The sequence below is a fragment of the Sander vitreus genome, chromosome 15 (assembly GCF_031162955.1).
Source record: "Sander vitreus isolate 19-12246 chromosome 15, sanVit1, whole genome shotgun sequence".
NCBI classification, from domain to species: Eukaryota; Metazoa; Chordata; class Actinopteri; order Perciformes; family Percidae; genus Sander; species Sander vitreus.
Genome location: NC_135869.1, coordinates 4,741,475 through 4,764,403, shown reverse-complemented (window position 1 = coordinate 4,764,403; position 22,929 = coordinate 4,741,475). Strand labels below are relative to the sequence as shown.

Below are 22,929 nucleotides of genomic sequence, written 5' to 3'. Positions count from 1 at the left end.
CAGATCCCCGGGCTACCTCAGTGTCAGCTAGCACCCACCAGCCTGCCTGTTGCTCGGCCTGCTAGAATATTGGCTACCGGTGCTTTTTTTCATCAACCAGCCTGCCCCTGTTCCTACATCTCCTGGTCGCGTCATTCCTCAGCCTGAAGGAGAGCCAGAAACTTTTGTGACTTTATTTCAATATTTTTCTATGTGTGCTCGAAAGACTGAGGAGGCCAAAGCAGCCAGCCTTCAAGCTAAAAGACAAAGGCCCAATACGCTTTCTAGCAGTTCCCCTGAACTCCCCAACAACAGTCTTTTGAGGGGACTCGCCTGGCTATATTCCCTGGAACTCGTGGAGGCCACAGACGGAGTAAGGGTCAACATGGCTCCCAACGCCATGCCCAGCATCAACCTCTCTTCAGCCCCGAGTCCTCACTTCTCTGCGATCCTGATGGTGCTGTCCAGTGGCCACGAGCCCGTGCTGTGCAGCGGCTTCAAGCCTCAGCGGACCAGCCTTCCAGAATCCCAGCTGAGCTTCAGCTGATGAACAGTCCGCCAGAGCCCTCGGTGTTGTGCAGCGAGCCAGAGCCCTCGGTGTTGTGCAGCGAGCCAGAGCCCTCGGTGTTGTGCAGCGAGCCAGAGCCCTCGGTGTTGTGCAGCGAGCCAGAGCCCTCGGTGTTGTGCAGCGAGCCAGAGCCCTCGGTGCTGTCCAGTGGACCAGAGCCCTCGGTGCTGTCCAGTGGACCAGAGCCTGTGCTGTCCAGTGGACCAGAGCCTGTGCTGTCCAGTGCTCCAGAGTTGACGTGCAGCCTCCCAGAACCTCCACTGACATCAGCCATCCAGAGTCTACGCTCACCGTCCTCCCAGAGTCTACGCTCACCGTCCTCCCAGAGTCTACGCTCACCGTCCTCCCAGAGTCTACGCTCACCGTCCTCCCAGAGTCTACGCTCACCGTCCTCCCAGAGTCTACGCTCACCGTCCTCCCAGAGTCTACGCCAACCGCTCCCCCAGTGTGTTCGCTTACGGGCAACCCAGACCTCTAGAGTCTTTGCAGTACTGTCCGTCCTCCCGAGGGACTCACCCTTTGCCGTCCTGCTTGGTCTCCAGAGGGTTTCCGCCTTCGCTGTCATGCTCCAGGTTGGCGACGGTTGCTTCGCCAACCTGTTCGGCCACCAGAGGGGTTTTACCGTCGCCGCCGGCCGCCTGAGAATCCTTGTCGTCCTGTTCAGCCGCCAGAGGGGTTTCGCCTTCTACGTCCTGTTCGGCCGCCTGAGAATCCTCAACGTCCTGTTCAGCCGCCAGAGGAGTTTTGCCTTTGCCACCGGCCGCCTGTGAGTTCTCGACAGCCTGTTCGGTCGTCAGAGGGTTTCCACCTTCGCTGCTGTTCGCAGTCCTTCACCCCGGGCTTAGCTGACTGCAGCATTTCAGTTCCCGAGTGCCCACTGTTCCCAGTTCCCGAGTGCCCACTGTTCCCAGTTCCCGAGTGCCCATTGTGCCCACTGTTCCCACTGTCCTCAGTTTCCTGGCCCATTTGACTTTTTGTTTTCCCCTTCGTCCCTCCGGGGGTTGATTCTTGGTTCGTCGCGCCTCCGTACCCCCTCTTCCCTCGCTTTTTGCTCATTTAGTTTGGGACGTCTGGGATCCGTCCCTTGAGGGAGGGGTACTGTCATGTTTTTGTCCTTGTGTCAAGTTTCTGTGTTGTAGTTGGTTTCATGTTTTCTGTTTGTTTTCCTAGACTTCCTGTTTTATTTTGTAATCCGCTGTTTGGTTACATCCCTGGTCACTTGTCTTCCTGTCTTTGTTTCCCACCTTTTATGATTACCTGTCCCCGCCCTAATGTGATTCACCTGTGTGTAGTGTCTTCCCATTCTCTGTGTATATATTCCCCCCTTGTTTCACTTGTTCTCTGCCAGATTGTTGTTACTCCTCGTGTGTCTCACTCTCCAGCGTTTTCTATTGTTTTCCAGTGTTTAATGATCTATTGCCTGTATTTTAACCACGTCTTCTGCCTGTTGGATTTGTACTGTTGCCTGGATTGTTTATTAATTAATAAACAAACTCACCTTCTACTCCGAGTTGAGTCGGGCATTTGAGTCCGACATTGTACCCGTGACACCTTCGATTCGAAGTAAATTAATCTAATTGGCAGTTTTATCTATCAGTGTTTTCCATTAATTTAAAATGTCAAATATCCATTCCAGTGTTTCCTCTATTCACTCTCAGCAGCGCACCGCAGTGAGAACCAGGCAACCGTCTGTAGTTAGTTCAGTTCTGTAATAACAGCAGGACATTCGCGTGCTATCTGGTAAAGTCCGTTGAACAGGTGAAGAGCACGTTGTCGGTAGCCTACTGGTTGCAGACATGCTCATTAGTTAACACAGTAACGTGATGCGGATCTGGTGTTTTAGCTTAGCTAGACATTAAAGATATTAAAATAGATCAGGGATGCTGTTTTGACCTCACTGTTCACAATGAATTTAGCTGAAGTGAATGTAGCGCTGGTGTGTTTTATGTGGACTCCGTTTAAAAACTAGCCTTTTAAAATGCTTTTCAGCAAATGGTCATATGGCCTTGTGTGCTCTGATTAATTTGGCATGCAGTTATCACACCAGTCATAATTTAGTTTTAATGAACTCCCTGCTGTTTTGGAAGAAGGAAATAACAAGAGTAACAGATGAACAAGCTTTAAAGTGAGTTTTCTTTTAATTCTGTGGATAGAGACTTAGTAGTAATAAACCTTTTTATTTAAGTGTTCAATTTGTACATTAGAACAGAAATGTTCAATGGATTTGCGATTAATCGCGACTTAAATATGGACAATCATGCGATTAATTGCAATTAAATATTTTAGTCAATTGATAGCCCTAGTTCTTACAAATTCTGTCTTATCCCTTCAGTATCACCATCATGCTGATGCAGCCAGAGTGTATGCACTACCAAGAGTATAGGCCAACCCCAGACATTGATCTCTAGCCCATCTTCTTGCCTCTCCCTCCCCCTACACACTGCCCCCAAAATAAATGGATTTGTGCAGGGAGGAGTTGACAACCACTCTATTTAAAACCCCACACTGTCAGAGTCAGTGTAATGTGAGCCTTCCTGGCTCTGTCTGTGTGGGACCGGCACAGTATCCCACACCCCCTGTCATTTCTCACCTACACATACATGAAGAAAGAGGTCAATGACAGGAACCTCTGAAACACCTCCTAAACCAAACTTGGCTAAAGTCAATAAATATATGTGCTCTTCTTTTGTTTTGCATAATGCTGTGATGCCACTGATAGTATTCTCACTCCATTACTACTGTGCTGTACACATGTTTAAGAAAACACAAAATGCCAACTAAAGCCCAAGTTTTGGTAAAGCTATCACTGGTGTAATTATAAAAAGCAGTCCTGGTAATGATCCACCCTCTTTGTACATATTGTAGCCAAGTGAATTACATAATTAGTACTTGAACTTAGATTTTATTTCTAGCCAGGACACGTTGACTGAGAGAAACTAAAGACTTGTGAGTTGTTCGTGATTTGTCCTAGATTCTCATGTAGTCCCTATGGTCCCTATAGTCAAATAAAAAGATTTTTGCACACCCAGCAAACCACAGCCTGGCAGATTTAACATAGAGGAGACTTAGCCTTTTATCAACCTATTAGAACTCAACACCAATATTAGTCACTATTTAAAGCTTTAGACAGCACGTAATCTTTGGTGCAACATAATAGGTTTGAGAATTAGTTTGTGATAACGTTTCTAATGTTGATAGACTAGTGGCAGTGAGAAACAGCTGAGTTTGAAAGAGCAGAGGACAGACTGAGAGAGGAGATCAGATCGAGATGAAGACTGCAAAGTGGCTGAAAGTGGAGATGAGCTCAGACATGCCAAAGACATTTCTTCTCTCTTACTTTGGACCACTGACTCTGCCTGCATTGACCCACTTGACCCATTTAGTTAACTTCCCCTACTGTTTCATTCTTCCTTCCCACACAGTCTTTTGGACAACGTGTAAGAATAAAATCTGACACGTTGTCTGTCTGCTTTAGCTTGGGGCAGATCTTGACACCTGAGTAAAGACCCTAATAAATGACCCCATTTAACTCTAACATGTCAGGGTAAAAAGAAAATAATAGGTGTTATTTATGGTTTCAGACGGGGTGTTGTAAGGTGAAGAGATGACAGCAAGTGCACTGCATTAGCCCATTCATCAACCAGATCTGACATTCCCCAGCAGGACTTATTTGCCTCCCTGAATCTGATCCAGTGCTACATCCAACCCAAACTCTTCCCATGTAAGGACTGTCTAAAGTAGGAATTCACTTTCCACGATACAGTTACCTAAGGGGGACTGGTGTGTGTGTATGTGTGTGTGTGTGTATGTACGGTTGTGTGTGTGTGTGTGTGTGTGTGTGTGTGTGTGTGTTTGTGAGTCTGTGTGTGTGTGTGTACACAGTTTGTGTGTGTACGGTTTGTGTGTGTGTTTGTGAGTCTGTGTGTGTGAGTGTGTGTGTTTTTGTGTGTGTGTGACTGTGTGTGTTTGTGAGTCTGTGTGTGTGTGTGTGCGTGTGTGTGTGTGTGTGTGTGTGTGTGTGTGTGTGTGTGTGTGTGTGTGTGTGTCTGTGTGTGTGTTTTTGTGTTTGTGTGCTTGTTTTACTATATTCGTGGGGTCCAAAAACCAGGGAATACAGTATACTTGTGGGGTCTGCACAGCCTTGTGGGGCCAAAATGCTGGACCCCACAAGGTTAAAGGGCTGTTTGAGGGTTAAGACTTGGTTGTAGGATTAGGGTTAGAATTAGGTTATGGTTAGGGTAAGGGTTAAGGTTAGGCATTTAGTTGTGATGGTTAAGGTTAGGGTAAGGGGCTAGGGGATGCATTATGTCAATGATGGGTCCCCACAAAGATAGTGAAACAAACGTGTGTGTGTGTGTGTGTGTGTGTGTGTGTGTGTGTGTGTGTGTGTGTGTGTGTGTGTGTGTGTGTTTGTGTGTGTGTGTGTGTGTACGGATTGTGTGTGTGTGTACGGATTGTGTGTGTGTGTGTGTGTGTGTGTGTGTTGTGTGTGTGTGCTGCACTGCACTGGACTTTCCAGGGCATTTCTTATTTCTGCTTCTGTCTTGGCCCAACATATAGAGAAGAAAAAAATATTCACATGTAGCATCTACACAATTACTACAGTATGTAAAGTAAGTAAGACTTCTTGATTTTTTATGTTATCAGCTTTATGTAGCCTACAGCTTCATATTTTTACATGATAATGCAGTGCAGCCATCCAAACCTAAGACTGAATTGGTTTGTAAAGCACAGTACTTATATGTTGACTAGCCTAGCATTGTCACAGCACTGTGTCAGTGATGGAGTATAGTCTGGCTACACCACCTATCTGGATAGAGGAAGAATACTCCTCCTTGTTTGTATTTCTTTAAGGTTCAAAGTTCCTTATTTGTCATGTGCACAACAATATCAGAAATAGTCTTAGCAATGAAAATCTTAGGCTTCAGGCACATGATTTAGGACCCAGATTTTTCTTTATGATGACATTGTTGTTTGAATATGATGAGTGAAAGTGTGTCTATGTTTTTACTTGTTATTGTCTTTGTATTTATTTGAAACCACGCTGCTGCCCCTTGCCAGGACACTCTTATAAAAGAGATTTGTAATCTCTTTTAGGAGTTTTTTATCGTGGTTGAATAAAGGTTTGTTTGAATGAATGAATGAACATCCAACAGTGCTCATTAAATAACACAAAATAATCTGAAGCTAAGACAAAAGAAAAAAAGAAAAGAAAATAGTAAAAATTAAGATGTAGGGCCAAAATATAAAAAAGAAAATATGAATGAAGTAGTATAATTATATAATTATATAATACATAAATGATTGCAAGGAATGAGACTGAATGTAACAAGGAATTTAGCAATGAGTATACGCCTAATTTTATATATATATATATATATATATATATATATATATATATATATATATATATATATATTCATACAGAGATGTTCAAAGTTCATAAGTAAAGATAAAGTCCAGTACTTGGCTGGCTGGTGTCATCGTGTGGAGGAATGTACACCTCTGTTCTTTCAGGTATCTTCCCACAGGCCCTGCAAACTGCAGTCATCAAGCAACTCTTAAAAAAGATCAATCTAGACACATCACTAATGAACAGTTATAGGCCCATATCCAACCTTCCATTTTTAAGTAAAATCGTTGAAAAAGAGGTTGTTTTTTTGTAGGTAACGGCTAAACCTTTTCTTGTCACTAAACAACAGTTTTGATGCCTTTCAGTCAGGTTTTCAACCACACCACAGCACTGAGACAGATCTTGTTAAAGTCTTCAACGACATTCACTTAAATACAGACAGTGGCAACATTTCAGTCTAAGTATTACTTGATCTCAGTGCTAAATTTGCCACGGTCACCACAACATATTACTAGACCGATTAAAAAAACTGGGCTGGACTTTCTGGCACAGTACTTTACTGATTTGAATCCTTAAAGAACAGGGACTACTTTGTGTCTACAGGTAATTACACATCTGAGCGGACAAATATGACGTGCGGAAATCCCCAAGGCTCCATTCTAGGGCCTTTTCTGTTTAACATCTACATTGTGACGAAGGCTCCGTCACTTATGACCGGCACCTGGTAAAGACACTCGGTAACAGTTCACAAATAATTAATCTGCAGTCACAAATTTATGCGTATCCACTCTGGTAAAACTGGTTATCTGGTTATCTGAACTCTCTCTCCTCCACAGTCCTTGATCCAACCCACATATCAATTTAGGTTCACAATCAATTTTGGCCCGTCAGGTTGTGCACTAAACCAAAAAGACGGAAACTGTTTTTCAAACTTCAATTACACAACACTCGAAGCAGAATTTGGCGGATTTTGAGACTCAGAAATTCCCACACAACCAGCGAATTTTCATATTCAGACTGTGAAACAGGTTGTTGTGAGTCGGCTGTGTGGTAGCCTAAAATGCAATCATTGTTTTTCTCGATTTGCTAAATTCTCTGACGGCTTAAGAACTTTTTTGATGATTTTTTCAGGACTTTATGTGGACCCAAATGTATGCGAGAAGGCTTTATGAGGCATGCAATAATACAGTCAAAGATATTTTACTTTTTCGATTAATGAAAGCAGGCATGTCAATAAACTATACATGTCTGGCCCTCGATGTGATTCTCATTTCCCAATGTGGCCCCTAGTGAAATTGAGTTTGACACCCCTGGTCTAGCGGGAGGGGCGTAAGATATATTGTACATAAGCCTCTGGACACCAAAGCATGGGGTGAGCAGAGATGCTAGCAATACTAAGGGCTCTGTGGTGGGTGGAAGAGAGTTGGATGGAAAAAGTGATTATCTGTTTCCATACACTGTCTGCCTTGATGGCATTCGTAGGAGGGAGAAGGTAGTGAGGCTAGGTTAGATATAGTTGGGGAGATTTTAATGATGGTTTTTAGATTGGAGAGGTGGGGGTGTAGTGTGGGTTTCTTGTGGGTTCCAGCACATGTTGGGGTTGAAGGGAATGAGGTTGCAGATAAAGCTGCTAGGGCGAGTCTAGGAAGAGATAGGGTGGAGGTGCCTTTTGGTAAACTGGAGTTTGAACAATGAAAGACTGAACCAGCCGTGGTGGCAGGAGTGGAGTAAAGACACCAGAGGGAGGAAGTTGTATGTCATCCATAAACCGTCAATTAATTTGGGATGGATCAGATTAAGTTGGCCAGGTTAAGGCTGGGACATTGTGGGCTGGCAAGTGGGCTGTTTCTGGTGGGGAAACACAGAGACAGCAAGTGTCTATGCTGTGTAGTACCAGAGTCGGTCAAGCACGTCATCATCCACTGTCCGAGATACGCTGAGGAAAGGAGACTATTTTTCATGGCTCTAAGCGAGTTGGGAATTGACATTTTTTCCTTAAAAACTTTGAGGGATAATGGTCCTAATCAAAAAGTAAGAGCATTGGAATTAATTCATATCCTTAAAAACACAGACCTATACCGTATAGCTCAGTTGGTAGAGCGGGCGCCCATATATAGAGGTTTACTCCTCGACGCAGTGGGCCCGGGTTAGACGCCGACCTGCAGCCCTTTGCTGCATGTCATTCCCCCCCTCTCTCTCCACTTTCATGTCTTCAGCTTTCCTGTCAAAATAAAGGCCGAAAATGCCCAGAAAAATAATCTTAAAAAACAAAAACAAACACAGACCTGAATATATTGGAAAATATAGGTCCAAGAGGTGCGGGTTTTAATGTAAACCAGATTGTCTTCATCACCAGTAGGAGGCAGCAATGCGCTATTAGTGCCTAGTCTGCCAGAAAGGAATAGAAAAAGAAGCATGGGGTTGTTCAGACTGAGGGCTACGATCCAGACAGGTGATGAGAAACTTTGAGCTAGTTAAAATTGTGTGTAAGAAGACAGTTTGGTTTGCTTTCTGTTTTTTTGCTGTGGACATCAAGCTTATGTTAAACCACTATTCTTGTAAATAAAAGCTCCTGTTACGTTTTGTAACTCAAGCCATCTTGTTATCTCATTTCAGTCAGATTACCAAATGCTTCCACTAGCTCAAATTATGGAAACAACTAAATAAGTTACCATAGTTATGCGGACGACACACAAATTTACATAATCATAACACCAGGGGGACTATGGTCCAATACAAACACTGAATTAATGCATTGGACAAATCAACGATTGGATGTGCTAGAACTTACTTCAATTAAACAAAGACAAAACTGAGGTGGTTGTTGGAGCCAAAGAGGAACGATTAAAAGTCAGCTCAGCTTCAATCGGCAATGTTAAAAACAACAGACAAAGCCAGAAATCTTGGACTCAGACTTGGATTTCAGCAGCCACATTAAGACTATTACAAAGTCAGTCTACTATCACCTTAAGAATATAGCAAAGGTTAAAGGACTTATGTCTCACCAGGATTTGGAAATACCTGTCCATGCTTTTATCTTCAGTAGACTTGACTACTGTAACGGTGTCTTTACAGGTCTCCCTAAAAAATCTATCAGAACGCTGCTGCTCCAGTCCTCACTAAGACCAAGAAAGTGGATCACATCACTCCAGTTCTGAAGTCTTTACACTGGCTTCCTGTCTCTCAAATAATTGATTTCAAAATACTACTGTCTTTTGAATTGTTTTAACTGCTCTTTTATGTTTTATGTAAAGCACTTTGAATTGCCTTGTTGCTGAAATGTGCTATACAAATAAAGCTGCATTGCCTTGCCTGTGAGAACAGATAATAAAGACGGCATCCGATCATAAGGTGCTCCAGATAAGGAGAACGGTCTGTAGAAATTATCTCCACATCTGAGCACCACTTGTTGTTGATCATGAAGCAGACGCCTCCCCCTCTGCTCTTCCCCCCAATGATATGGGCCCGTCCTGGCGGTGGGTGGAAAGCCCCTCTGGCACGATGGCGGAGTCTGGGATCGAGGGGTTGTCCCAAGTCTCTGTGAAAACCAAAATGTTGCAGTTCTTTATGTCCGTTGAAAAGGCATCCTGTTCCTGAGATGGAACTGGACATTTGCTGCTTTCTTTAAACCAATCACAAATGGGCGCTAAGTCCCGTGTCAGGCTTGTTAGTGTTAAACCCAAGTGGTAAAGTGCCTGCTGGAGCTAAAAGCGCTATGAGAGAGCCTATGCCGGAGTGGGTTAAGAGCAGTGTCACTAACATAAGGTGTCCGACAAAGGCAAACAGGCTGAACATTTAAAAAACACATTTAGCGGGTTGGACACACACACAAAAAAGGCGTGCCAGTCAGAGTTACGTCTGACAAATAAGTATAAAATAAAAGAAAAGAAAAAAATAGCTCTGTCAAACCATACAAAACAATTAAGAAAATAGTAAGCAGCCAAAATTCATAATCAGAAAAGTAAGTTACACTTACAAGGAATTTGCCTTGTTGGTGTATAAGTAAACCTATTGAACATTAATATAAAATAAACAAACCATAAATACAGAAACAAATACCTACAATATACCTGACAAAGAGGGTGTATGGATTCATGCAGGATGTGCAAAAATGTTGAGGGATGTGCAAAAGATAGATAGATAGACAGAGATAGATAGATAGATAGAAAGAAAGATAGATAGATAGATAGATAGATAGATAGATAGATAGATAGAAAGAAAGATAGATAGATAGATAGATAGATAGAAAGATAGATAGATAGATAGATAGATAGATAGATAGATAGATAGATAGACTTTATTAATCCCAATGTGGGAAATTATACAGACATATAATTAGTGATGTATAGTGATATATAATTAATACATAGTATTATGTAACAAAATAAAATATGTATAATATTAAATATGAAGTAACTAGTGTGCAAGTAGCATAATAGTGCAATATTGTAATGTGTGAGCTAATGAGAGAGTTATCTCACACTCAGCTGTGAACTGTTGTACAGTTTTATGGATTGTGGCAGGAATGATTTCTTGTAGCAGTCAGTGTGACATCGAAGCTGTCGGAGCCTCTTAGAGAAGGTGCTCCTCTGTTGGACCAGTGGGGAGGGGGAATCCATGATAGAAAACAGTTTGTTCAGTGACCTCCTCTCCACCACAGCTTCAAATGTCTCCTGTTTGTAGCCAATAACGGAGCCAGCTTTCCTGATCAGTTTGTTCAGTCTGTTTGTGCCGCTGGCGCCGATGCTGCTGCACCAGCAGACGGCGGAGGAGAAAGGAGCGCTGGCCACAACACAACATCTCCAACATTCTGGGTCTCCTCTCAGGCAGCGCGGCAATGGTTATGTTTAGGGTTAAGGTTAGGGTTAGCTGCCTGGAAGGCGCCGTTGGAGGCGAAAAACACCATCGAGCAACATTCTGCTGCGTCAACATGTGCTGAATCTCAGCTTCCTCAGGAAATAGAGTCTGCTCATCCCCTTCTTGTAAACAGCAGTGCTGTTGATTTTCCAGTTCAGCCTGTTGTCGACGTTGACACCCAGGTATCTGGTACTTCTCAACCATGTCCACATCTCCACCCAGAATGCAAAGGGGCTGCAGAGCCGTTCCCTTCCTCCGGAAGTCAGTCACCATCGCTCTGGTCTTATCCACGTTCAGCAGCAGGTGATTCTTACCAGTCCACTCCACAAAGTTGTCCATCAGTGCTCTGTACTCTCCCTCCTGTCCATCCCTTATACACCCAACAACTGTTCAGGATATATAGAATGTATAGATGACAGGATGGAATATAAGAGTCAGTGTCAGTGTGGTTCTGGGTCCTTGTTTGTGTCCGGGGTGAGAGGGATTGGCTACAATCTTTCCTGCTCGCCTCAGCGTCCAGGAGGCGTACAGGTCCTGGAGAGACGTCAGATCGCAGCCAATCACCTTCTCAGCAGAGCAGATGATAGCTGCGAGTCTGCGACCTTCCTAAAGTCCACAACCATCTCCACTGTCTTCAGAGCATTTAGCTGTAGGGCTGACAGATGGTGATTTTGTGAAGGCTGAGGAGTTCATACAACTCATGCATGTAATGTTCACATCCACCCTGTGCGTCTCCAGCAAACAAACTCCCACCTGTGGCCAAATCCTCCCAAACCTCTGGAAACGTGAAAACTATTTCATTGTGCAAGAGCAAGCATTAAAGGAAAAGGTTTGGGGGGGAATCTCTCTGGAAGTTACCAGAAAGACACCATCCAGGCCTTCCTATATGAGGCGACAGCGATGGACCCAAGATTCAAAGGGAAAGATGGAGAATGATGCCACCTGCTGGGGCCGGTTAAGAAAGGCAGCAGTAGCTGCCAATGCAACACAAGCACCGGAGGCTGTCAGGGGAGGGACAAATTAATTATTTAAAAATCATACAATGTGATTTTCTGGATTTTTGTTTTAGATTCCGTCACTCACAGTTGAAGAGTACCTACGATAAACATTACAGACTTCTACATGCTTTGTAAGTGGGAAAACCTGCAAAATCGGCAGTGTATCAAATACTTTTTAGTTCTCCCCACTGTATGTAAATAAGCTTAATTGGAATATATTATATTGTTACCAGCGTTTCTTAGGAATGAAAAAGAAAATTCCACTAAAGTTTGAGGGGAAATTACTTTATTCTTTGATTTTGAGTTGCTGGAAGAAAAGTGAAATGAATAATTCATGACAATGATGCTGTAAAAACACATTGCGTAATAATCTCTGACCATGACTGAGTTCAGGACATCACCGACTACTATACACACAAAGTGAATATCAAGCATTTCCACCATATCAATTTTGAGATGTACCAAATGTCCCAAATTGTACGTTGTATTAACTTCCATTGTTACAGTTGAAAGTGATGTAAAAACACATGGCTCTATAATTTCTGACACCGAATGATATATTTGATCTCGGGACACCTCTAACTACACACAGAGTAGAAATAAAGCATTTGTACTGTATCATTTTGGAGATTGGCCTGTCAGCAGCATGTGGCTCAGAGACTGAAACAATGTTTGTACATTTCTCTTCATACGTGCTTTGCTATAACCTGATTGTTTACTTACTTTCATTTTATCCTGAAGAATTATATATACTACAAATCAGGTTGCTTTTGATGCTAACTGTGTACCTTATTGATCTGAGGTTTGCCAAAGTGAGGTGGTTTAAACCACACGCTGCTGACAGGCCACCTGCAGTTTCAGACTTCATTTCAAGGTACAAATGTAGGAATTTGACTTTGGAAAATCTCCAAAATGATCCCGTACAAATGCTTTATTTTTTTCAGTCTGTATGTAGTTAGAGATGTCCTGAGATCAAATATATCATTTGCAAACAGCATATTCCATTTTTTTTATTTTCTTAAAACATTTAGCTTTAGATTTATTAAAAGTATTATTGTGTGAATTTAAAATATAATACACAAAGCCATGAATGTATAATGTATTATCCAGGGAAATAAGTGATATTGCAGGGGGGGTTGAACCCTTAATGTCTGAGCCAATAGAATAGCCTCTAGACTCTAGGTCTAATGTGATATTTGTTCTTATTCTAAGACTCATTGTAGTGTTTAAAGATGGGTTTGCATAAGAAACATTTCAACTGCCAAATACATGTACCTTATGAAAACAAATAAAGCTTTCTTCATATATATATATACACACACTTTTTTTTTTTTTTTAAACCATGAGTGTATGATTCACACAGACTGGTGCCAACCATAGAGTTGAAAGGGGGTAATACTTATGTAGTCAATTCATTGTTTTTGAGATGCTTTTATTAAAAAAAAAAAAAAAAAAATCTGTTACAACGCAATTGGATCCACAGGAGTCGGACTACAAAGATGGAGACGGTTGGTCTAATCCAGAGATTTGCCGCCTATTTCAGATGGAATTCTTCTCCCCTTCAGATATCCGTTCTGCAAGGGCACCGTCGCTGCATCCTAGTGCCACTCAAGAAAAAAAAAAACCTTGAGGTGGATTTTTGTTTTGACACAGGTGCTGCGACACCTCCAGGCTTACTTGCTGGACTCTGAAATGTGTGTTGACTGTACGCATATCACAGTCATCTTAGATATTATGGAGGGTAAACAACTCAACGGAAGCAATGAAAACAAACTAGAATCCTTAAGATGCAGTTACCACACAGCCTAACACTTTGTAGCCAATGCAAGAGTTACATTTACAGTTTATTAGAATTTTGTTTTTGTTTTAAAGCAGCAAGCAAAAAAAATAAAAAAAATATACATAAGAGGAAAATCTACGTGTGGAGAGTCAGTTGTCTTTGCACAGTGCCAACATGGTTCCTACGGTTCAGACTGACTCAAGCAGCTTCAGACAGACACCTAACAGGGCTGCGGAGCCAGCTGGAAGCAGGCCGCGCCAGCTTCTTTCCTCAGGTGCAGCAGGAATTGGCTTTCACCTGATCAAAGCCAACTAAAAAAAAGGGAGAATAGCAGCTGGTGAATTACAAACGCTGCACACACAGCGGTCACTTTCCTCACAGACCTAACTGTTGCAGGTAGGAATAACTTTAGTGTGTGCTCCCTGCATGTGTGCAGCATCTCAAATCTTGTCCCGAAGCTATACTACATACTGATTCTAAACAGGTTTTCACTATGCAGGGAAAAGTGACAAAATAAGGTTTACTCAAACCACAGTACCCACACTAAATGCAGTTCATTTTCAAGTGAGCAGTTGATGGACACCATTCTCCCACAAAGGAACTGCAAGAGCTGCTTACAGCTGATAAACACCAATATAAATTGAGGGTGGTGGTGAGAGCTTTTTAAGAAAGAGAAAAAAGTTTTACTTATGAGAAATTTTAATATCTTTGAAGTTCAATTGGTAGCTTTACAAAAAAATTGCAGTTTGAATTATACAACATACACATATTCCTATTTAAGTAATAAAAATATCTGGACATTTTGTATACTACACGCTAAAACTATGACGAATAGTATATAGTGTGGACTGCGTAGAATTAGTATGTAGTCTGGGACATAACTTTAAAGAGCATGCTGTGCCTCAGAGTAACGATACCCTTCCTGGTGTGTACTTTATCTTCTCGTTGCAATCTGGAGCCCCATACCCTTGTTTTTACTTTTTTTTTTTTTAAAAAGGTTGCCGTTTTTGGTTTGAATCAGGCCTAAGGTGTCGGTGGACAGCTTTAACAGTTACATATGGTTTCTACTGACACAAGTGGAAGAGGCAGGGCTTCTTGAGTATACAGAAATCCAAAACCCACAGAGTTTTAACAGAATGAGAAATGAGGGGAGATCAGTAGCTGGGTCATGTAGTGACCATACAGAGGGCCAAAGTGACTCAACAGTGAGACATGTCAGCGGGGCTATTGTGTCGGTGTCTATATGGACCTCCCACATGCCAGGGGCGTTAACCCCAGAGCAAAACCCCAAAACGGATGTAGGACACAAACAACCAGGAACACGTCAAACGTGCATTTTTTTGTTGAGCGACTACAGCACAATGAATCACCACGCCAATGCACTTTAACCCCCAAGGACGTGAAGACATTTTAAATACTGTTAACGTTTGAACACACGAAAATGACCCCAAAAAAAACCAAACAAAAATACAATTATTAAAATGTTGCTGCATGGGGAGCATCAAACTATTGTACAGACTCCGAGTCAAACAGCAAAATATGTCCTCTTAAAGACAAAACTAACACAGGGAGGGACTGACGCTTCTAACGCATCCTGTACTCGGACGTCTTCGACACCTCACACAGCTGACCCTTGAAGTCGATGTCTACGGTGAAGTCCAGGTCCCTCTGCAAACCAACAGCGAGCAGTCAGACAAGACGCACACAGCAAAACAGATGACGCGACAGACAGTTGAAAGGGCAGCAAGTGGGGAAAAGAACTTGTGAAGTTGACTTGAGAGGGGAACGCTTACATTGTTCTTGACGTTTGGCTTCATGTTGATTGTGCCAAAGATCTCCTCACCAGTCTTGACCGTCAGGTAATCATCCAGGTAGAAGACCGTCTGCTTCCAGTGGGTGTAGGGGGACTCTGGGCCTGAGGGGGACAACGTGTGCGTTAGGGGCGTGAGAAGAATTGTTTACATTTTGTTTGTGCAAAAATATTCACGTCAGACAGCGGTTCACGTTTGTTGTTTAAACCCCTTACCGCTAGATGGCTATGTAGCTAACAATGTAGCTACGGCTGAACTCCGGCCTACATTAGCATATAAACATTAGCTCACTAAAAACCTGTCGGTACTGAATTGTTTACCTAAAGTAAACTACTTTGACTTTAATGCACATCTTTATGCATAACTTTTCCCTTTATTATGTAATGACAGTGGACAGACATGAAAGGCGGATGACACGCAGCAAAGGGCAGCAGGTCGGATTCGAACCCGTGCTGCTGCAGGACTCCGCCAACAAAATAAACAGATTAAATCGACTATGAAAATAATCGTTAGCTGCAGCCCTAATTTGTTTCTTAACTTCAATACATGCAACATCTTTCCAAAAGTCATGTTAAATAATCCTGATTTCAATATTGGCCAAATATCGCCGTCATTTCCATAATCGAGCAGCCCTAGGTGTAGCCAGACTTCTCTCCGTCTGCAGTGAACTCAACACCCACACAGGTGGTTTCAGTTCATCTGGCTGATTGGACCTCTTCCCAGGACTGTGTGGGTGAGTAAAGACTGATTGACATCTTCCTTCGAGGACAGGACAAACTACACGTGTATCACTCTTATTGGCAGAAGAGATTTGTGACCCAATAAATTCCCATGTGAGCGCCAGCCCACCTTCAACCTGAGCAGACAGCCAATCAGCCGAAGTAACTGAATAACCTGCGTGGCTGTTCACAGACATTTGGGTTACAGAACAGACCCGACTTCAGTTTAACAATCTCGTCATACAGTTTGAAATAGAGCCCGATCGATATATCAGCGGGCCGATATAAGGCCGTTTCATCGGTATTTATAATGGCCGATAAATGATAAAAAAAAAATAAAATAAAAAACGGACCAACCACCCTTCATCCATGTTCTGAGTGTTGGCGTGGCATAGTCTGTCCACCAGAGGGAGCTCTACAACACCGCTGTTGGCAACATTTGTTATTGTTTTTGTTCAAAGGACTTTAAGTTTCATATCTTAAGTTTGTATCTCTATACATTTTATCAGAACTATAATATTTTGATGTTCCTCTGTTGTGACAATAAAACAAGTTTATTTTTTAAACTGCATTATTTTAGTGAGGACTCATTAAGAACTACAAATAACTAAGGTTAGGTAAATCGGTTTGTTTTGTTACGCGTTTCTGGATATTTGTTTAATATACATCTGCCGACATCGGATTTTTAAAAATCACCAAATATTTGTATCGCTATCGGCCTTAAAAAGCCTTCATCGGTCGGGCTCTAGTTTGAAACAAATTGTCCATCGAGCGCGACTAACCCAGCTCACCGGGCTAAGTCGACTAGCATGCTACAGCTGTGCGCTGCCAAAACTTTAGCTCCAGAATTTCTGATCCATGCGTGCGAGTTGTCAGACTTTTTTTTTTTTTTCTTTCTTCCCCACGTTTGGGTCACAGGGCGTACCGAACCAATGTCGCATACCGAACCCAACGTCCTGTACCGAAATGGTTGAGACAAATACACGTACCGTTATAGCCCTATAGCCAACTATCGGTTTTGGACAGGCATACAACACTGACCAATCAGACAGATCATCTGACGGTGCATTGTGTGTTAGAACACAGACTTACTGGTGGAGAAGCCGGTCCTCTTGTGACAGCGGGTGAACTCTATGTTGAAGTAGGTGACCAAAGCGTGGATGTAGTCGTTCCTCTTCACCTGCAGGCAGAACGGTGAGGTGAAGGACAGGTCCTCCAACTTCACGGTGTAGATGTCCACCTCCTGAAAGAACAGACCCACAAGCCGGCTTCAGACTCGTACAGAGAAACGCAACACAGCTGCACTTAAGCACACACATCTGTCCCAGTGGGATTTGAGAAGAATAAACAACCAGATATTCATCCACTCACCTTGATGAGACAGGCGCTACTGACCAGCTGCTTTGGGTCCACCACGTCAACCAGGGGCTCCTTGATTGCCACCTCCTTGATGCATGACATATCAAAACCATACACGTTCTCCCACCCTGACACACAAACACACAGGCCAGTCAGTTCACTGAAGACATGTGGATTACAGCCAGTGGTGTCCGGTCCTGTGCACCACAGCGGCGTTCAAATGGTTGAACTAATAAGTCAAATGACTCTTGATTGGAATGGAAACCTAAATGCGTTAGGAACGCAGAGCCGAGGCTCTTTCACAGCGTAGAGCTGGACACTGCTGCAAGTCTCCTTAATCCCCAGTATCAGATGACCCACCCACGAAAAAAAACAAAAAAAAACTCCATGGTCCAATTCTAGCCAACGAATGAAAGACTACTCACAGTGGATTTTGTAGTCCTTGTACTGCCTGTCTTCAATGGCAGTGACATAAAGGGTTGCCCTGTCTGGGAAAATGAGTCCATCTGGCTTCTGTCAGGGGGGAAAATTAAAAAACACTCAGACTCACAGGTGTGCGACAGACCATCCAAAAAGACCAAACGGCCCTCCGACACAGCCAAAATTCAGTTGCAGCATTATATGTGATGGACTATCGTATTGACATATGTACTGACTTATTAAAATGAATTGGTCATGCCCAATCTCTAATAATAAAAAAAGGCAGGAATGTCTGATGGAAACTTAGGTGCAAAAGTGGTGGCAGCAGGGTGAACCCAGAGGGCTGTAATTTTTACGGAATACCCATTTAATGGAATGCTGGGAAATGATCTGTACATGTGATTGAAGAGTGTGCTGCTAAATGCAGCGCATAGTAAATCGGCACACCTTAGCTCAACTAATCTTATAAATGTTCCAACCTTTTGGAACCCTAGTATCAGCCTATAACCCGAGTTTAGGAATTAGATTAAGTACTAGGTATTCAAATCTGGTTAAAGTGCATTTCTCTGAGACGCATTCAATCACAGGGCTCAAATTTTACTAATGCCGAACTAAAACCTTGTCCACCGTACACAGCCGAGTTATTCCAGTTTAGGGTTACAGTAACAAAGCTGAAATAATTCAAATTAAAAGCCTAAAAAAAAAAGATATCAAATTGTATAATTTAATACTCCAGGCGACTCCTGTGTTTGGGTTGAGAAACGCTTGATAGACATACCAGCCACTTGTCCCTGGCGTAAATGACTGTATTGAGCATGGACTCATAGAAGAGGCAGTAGCCCATCCACTCGGATATGATGATGTCTACTCCATCGACGGGCAGGTCCACCTCCTCCACCTTCCCCTTGATGATGGTCACAACTGGAGACACAAGACGTCACGAGCTACATCAGTATTTTTACTCCAGTATCCCCCCCCATGTGACCCAGAAATACATTTTCAAAACCACACACACACATTCTCTGAACTCACCATCGTCCATCTTGTTGGCCTTGACAATTTTCACAGCGTAGTCTGAGATGCTGCTGCACTCTATCTATTAAGACAAAGACCCACATTTGAATTCATACTTTTCCCCCCCATTCTTATGCCACTATATAGAAGCAATTCCCATTGGTCAAACCCTACTAACTAGTAGTCCAGCCAATCTAGAAAAGCAGAAATAGATTGGGTCTGATATAGCGCAACACATACCCCTATAACCTTCTTGGCTCCAGCTTTGGCAGCAAACATGCAGAGGATGCCTGTCCCGCTGCCCACATCCAGCACCACCTTGTCCTTAAACAGATGCTTGTTGTGGAACATGGAATTGCGATAGGTCAGAGTGCGAACCTCATCTTTCAGCATCTCCTACAGGTGCAGCAAAGGCCCAATAATAGCACGTGGGTTAGGATATGGTGACACAAAAGGCATACACTTTAAACGGTTTAACAGTGCAGTTTGTTTAGTTTATTAAAAAAAGTAATTACCTCGTGGATGCCAAAGTGGGCGTATGAGTCAAAGTAGTAGTCCTTTGAGGTCATATCCTCAGCTGCTGGCTTGGCTGAGCTCTCCCCCTGAGAAACCTCAAAGAGACACACAGTTACAACCTGAAGCAAGCTTGGCTCGAGTACTGGCTTTAAGGTCTGATTTAAATGACCGTGCCAGATGTGGGGTACATATTTGTATTCTCAACTCATGAATTGATTTAGCTTACATAGAGGGTACAGCAGATCACGAAACCAAGCAGATAAAAACAGCAGCATTAAAGTAAAAGGCAAAGCTAAATCTAACTCCATGAAAGGATTTGTGATTAGCAGCGTTATCATATCTTAAGTTCTCTCACTAATGACGCTCCCTTTAACAAATGCCACCTACCGTCGCCATGAATAAAGAAGCAGCTTTAGGCGACAAGAAGCTGCATCAGTAAAAACAACTTCAAATAATTACAGACCAAGAGTTTGGAATAAATTGAAAAGGGCTCAACAGTCAACGACAACATTTGTATCTTATAAACCACACAACGTAAAATCGTGAACATTCGAAATCAAGCCATCCTGCGCGCACACGTGTAGGTAACGTTATACCGGTCTTTTCAATACTACGCGCATTCAGGTAAGATAAATGAACACTAACGTTATCCCATAAGAATAGTTTAATGTAGCTGTAGCGCAAACCCTTAACTGCTAATGTGCTGGGACTAAGTTGCCCGCGTTTGTAAAGTCAGTGAATGAGGCCCGCCTCCCCCGCAGCACAAAAGATGCGACCACATGGTTGATAGTAAGGTTACTCTGATGCGATCTTGGCCTTCGTTAAGACTGCCACAGGCAAACCTTCAGTATCAATTAACCCACTCATTAAGTCTCAAAATTACACATAATCGCCAGACGTAATTGCGAGGCTTTTTGACTCGATAGTCACAACTAACGTTAACAAGCGTCACCTAAAGTTACAAAATGTTAAAAAGGTGCTATGCTACTAATTAACGTTAGCCGACCAACAAGAAATCAAATTGGATGTTGACGCCGCTAATAAACCAAAAGGCAGTGGAAGTGTGGCATTGCTTGCAGCAAACCGACAGTAGAACGGAGTGAAACAGCGGACGAACGACGCAGCATCCATACTTGAGGTAGCTAGGTAACGTTAACTCAGCTAACTCCGAAGCTAACACGTTAGTCCCCATGCGGTCCCAAAGGCCGGCTGGCTGTGGCACAAAGTAAAAACACCGTTTCTACTGACATAGCTAACGTTAAGTCCACAACATTCCACCATTGGTCATCAATTGAAATTGCGAAAAACATACGGAAAGTGTATAAAAAAATTCTAAGCTATGCCCGATATACGAACTTAGCTAAATGAATGAGCCGCAGGGGAGCTGCATCAGACAAGTAACGTTCGGCTAACGTTAGCTAGCTTAAGTTAAAATGGATGCATCACGAGCTGGCGCAAATAGTAATGACAAAACACCAATTGTTTTACACTGTTACAATTTACAACCTCTTTCCTTGAATAAATTAAAATGTGAATTCGTGAGGGGGAAAAGGGAAATTAGGAGGGTATTGTATGTCCTATTGTAACAGCTTACCTCCATCCTCTCTGCTGGCGCCGCCATTTCGATCTTCTTTTTTCTGCGACTGCTGCTGTGTCTTCTTCAATGAGGTTTTATGTTGGAATCCACGATGTTGCTTCCTGCTCCTTCTTCTTTCTGTTTAATGGCGGGTGGCGACTAGTGTTTAAGGTGCATTACCGCCACCTAACGTTAGTAGTTGCCGGGCAGTAGGGAGATTTGAACCTTTTCTTTTACAGTCTTGTGACACTGCCATAAAGAAAAGCTAAAAAAAATTAGTGAGGATTGTGAGGTGGGAGTATTGAATCGTACGCATTCATTTAGCATTGCGGAAGGAAAATATACATCTTACCCTTGCTTGAGTTTGAAAACAAACTGGGTTAATGGAGATAATTGAGTATTTTTCTTTTGTTTTCTACCAGTCCTTATGGAAACTGGTCCAAACTCCAGCAACAACGATGGCAGAATGATTTACTGTATATGGTTAAGTTAAGCAACGGGGCTGCTATGTCAGTCTGCAGTCTACCTACTCATATAGCCTGTCAAAGACCATAGGTGATGTTGATGCATATAGCCTATTTTCATTCCAGAAAAAGCAGAACGAACACATTTACACCACAGTGGTATTGATATGTAAGCTATTCATTTGCAGATGTTGGCCATTTCAGTCTTTGTGTCTCAGAGATTTATTTGAATGATTAAATGTTGATTCTCTCCCCTCCAGAGAAATGTATTCTTCTGACAGCTGGGACCACGCTGCACCCACACAAGTGAGTAATATGTCTGTGCAGTTTTGTGATCATCACAAGACACTATAACTATTTTTATTTATTTTTTTTAAATTGTAGCCTATTCAATATTTCTCAAACAGGAGAATACTGCAATCATGTTAACTTATGGTAGGGGTTTTCCAACTTTTACTTTTTGTCACTACCCTACATTAGGATACATCAGTTACTATTGCAATCTATTTTCCATCCACAGCCAGAGTCTGGATCATCAGTCCAGCGTGGGGCTAAGAAAACCATGGAGACCATGAGTTCCAAACTTGGTGTGGATCATATGGTTGTTTTAAGAACCTTCTTTGATACCAGTGAGAACAGTGCCAGATGTCCTCCACATCCACCGCAGTAGAATGTCCTAAGGAGGTTAGCAGCTTCCTCCTCGGACCTGCACCACCCGCATGTCATCATTGCCCTCCACACTGCAGTAGCCTACCTGCTTCAGCCAGTGCTGCAGGTGACTTCCCTCATACTGCATTACCTGCCTCCTCCAGCGCTAAAGGTGACTGCCCTCCACACTGAAGTAAGTACATACAGCAGCTGCCCTTAGAAAGTATGTACTGTTGCATGCAGTATATGCATACCGTTGGGACCAGAGACTGTATATAAAGAGGTTGGGACATACTACTTCTGCTGGGTGCTGTTCCTGGTGGCCTGCTTGAATACTGCAAAATCCGACCAGATGCAGTTGTACATCCTGTTTGTTTGTTTTTACATTATAGTGCATTGCGTGTTCCAACCGTGCTTGTCGTCACACACCCAGAGGTGCATCTCACTTCCCTTCTTTGATAGCTCCTCGCTCCTCGGGCCTCTGCTGAACCGGAAGTTGTTCTGGCCCTCCTTCTTGAAGGCCGTCTCAAAGCTCTTATTCCTGCCTTGAGGAGCTATAGGAGGGATTTCTGAGGAGCTATGAGCATGGATGTATTAAGAGAACACTAGGAGCGAGGATACAGAGAGCAGCCTTCCTGGAATTCGTGCAGCTGAAAGCCAAATTCACGTGATGCTTCAGAGGAAAGGACGTCTCATCCCTCTAAAACACATTTGCTCATTTCCTCTCTCCTCCTATGACTTCCTCCCTCTCTCTCTCCCATGCTGCCTCGGTGGAACGTACTAAGACGCAAGGAAGGGAAGCAAGTGGAGGAGCCGGGGATGCAATTTAAGGGAAGGGAGAAGCACCTCAGGTTGTATTAGGCGGAG

General features: G+C 43.0%; 1 protein-coding gene across 2 annotated transcripts; it reads right to left on the bottom strand.

The window, feature by feature from the left end:
- Nucleotides 1-13,166: 13,166 nt before the first annotated feature.
- prmt1 (protein arginine methyltransferase 1) lies at nucleotides 13,167-21,077 on the bottom strand. Of its 2 annotated transcripts, none has more exons than XM_078268858.1 (10): nucleotides 20,969-21,077; nucleotides 19,374-19,460; nucleotides 19,099-19,254; nucleotides 18,877-18,940; nucleotides 18,623-18,765; nucleotides 17,850-17,937; nucleotides 17,437-17,552; nucleotides 17,158-17,308; nucleotides 15,329-15,450; nucleotides 13,167-15,203 (listed from the first exon to the last, which is right to left on the bottom strand). In XM_078268858.1, the coding sequence occupies exons 1-10, from the start codon at nucleotides 20,993-20,995 to the stop codon at nucleotides 15,120-15,122; spliced, it is 1,038 nt and encodes a 345-aa protein (XP_078124984.1). In that variant the 5' UTR covers nucleotides 20,996-21,077; the 3' UTR covers nucleotides 13,167-15,119. The 2 variants fall into 2 exon arrangements, with proteins under 2 accessions (XP_078124984.1, XP_078124983.1); XM_078268857.1 differs by having other exon boundaries at nucleotides 19,374-19,469; nucleotides 20,969-21,074.
- Between the last annotated feature and the right edge of the window lie 1,852 nt (nucleotides 21,078-22,929).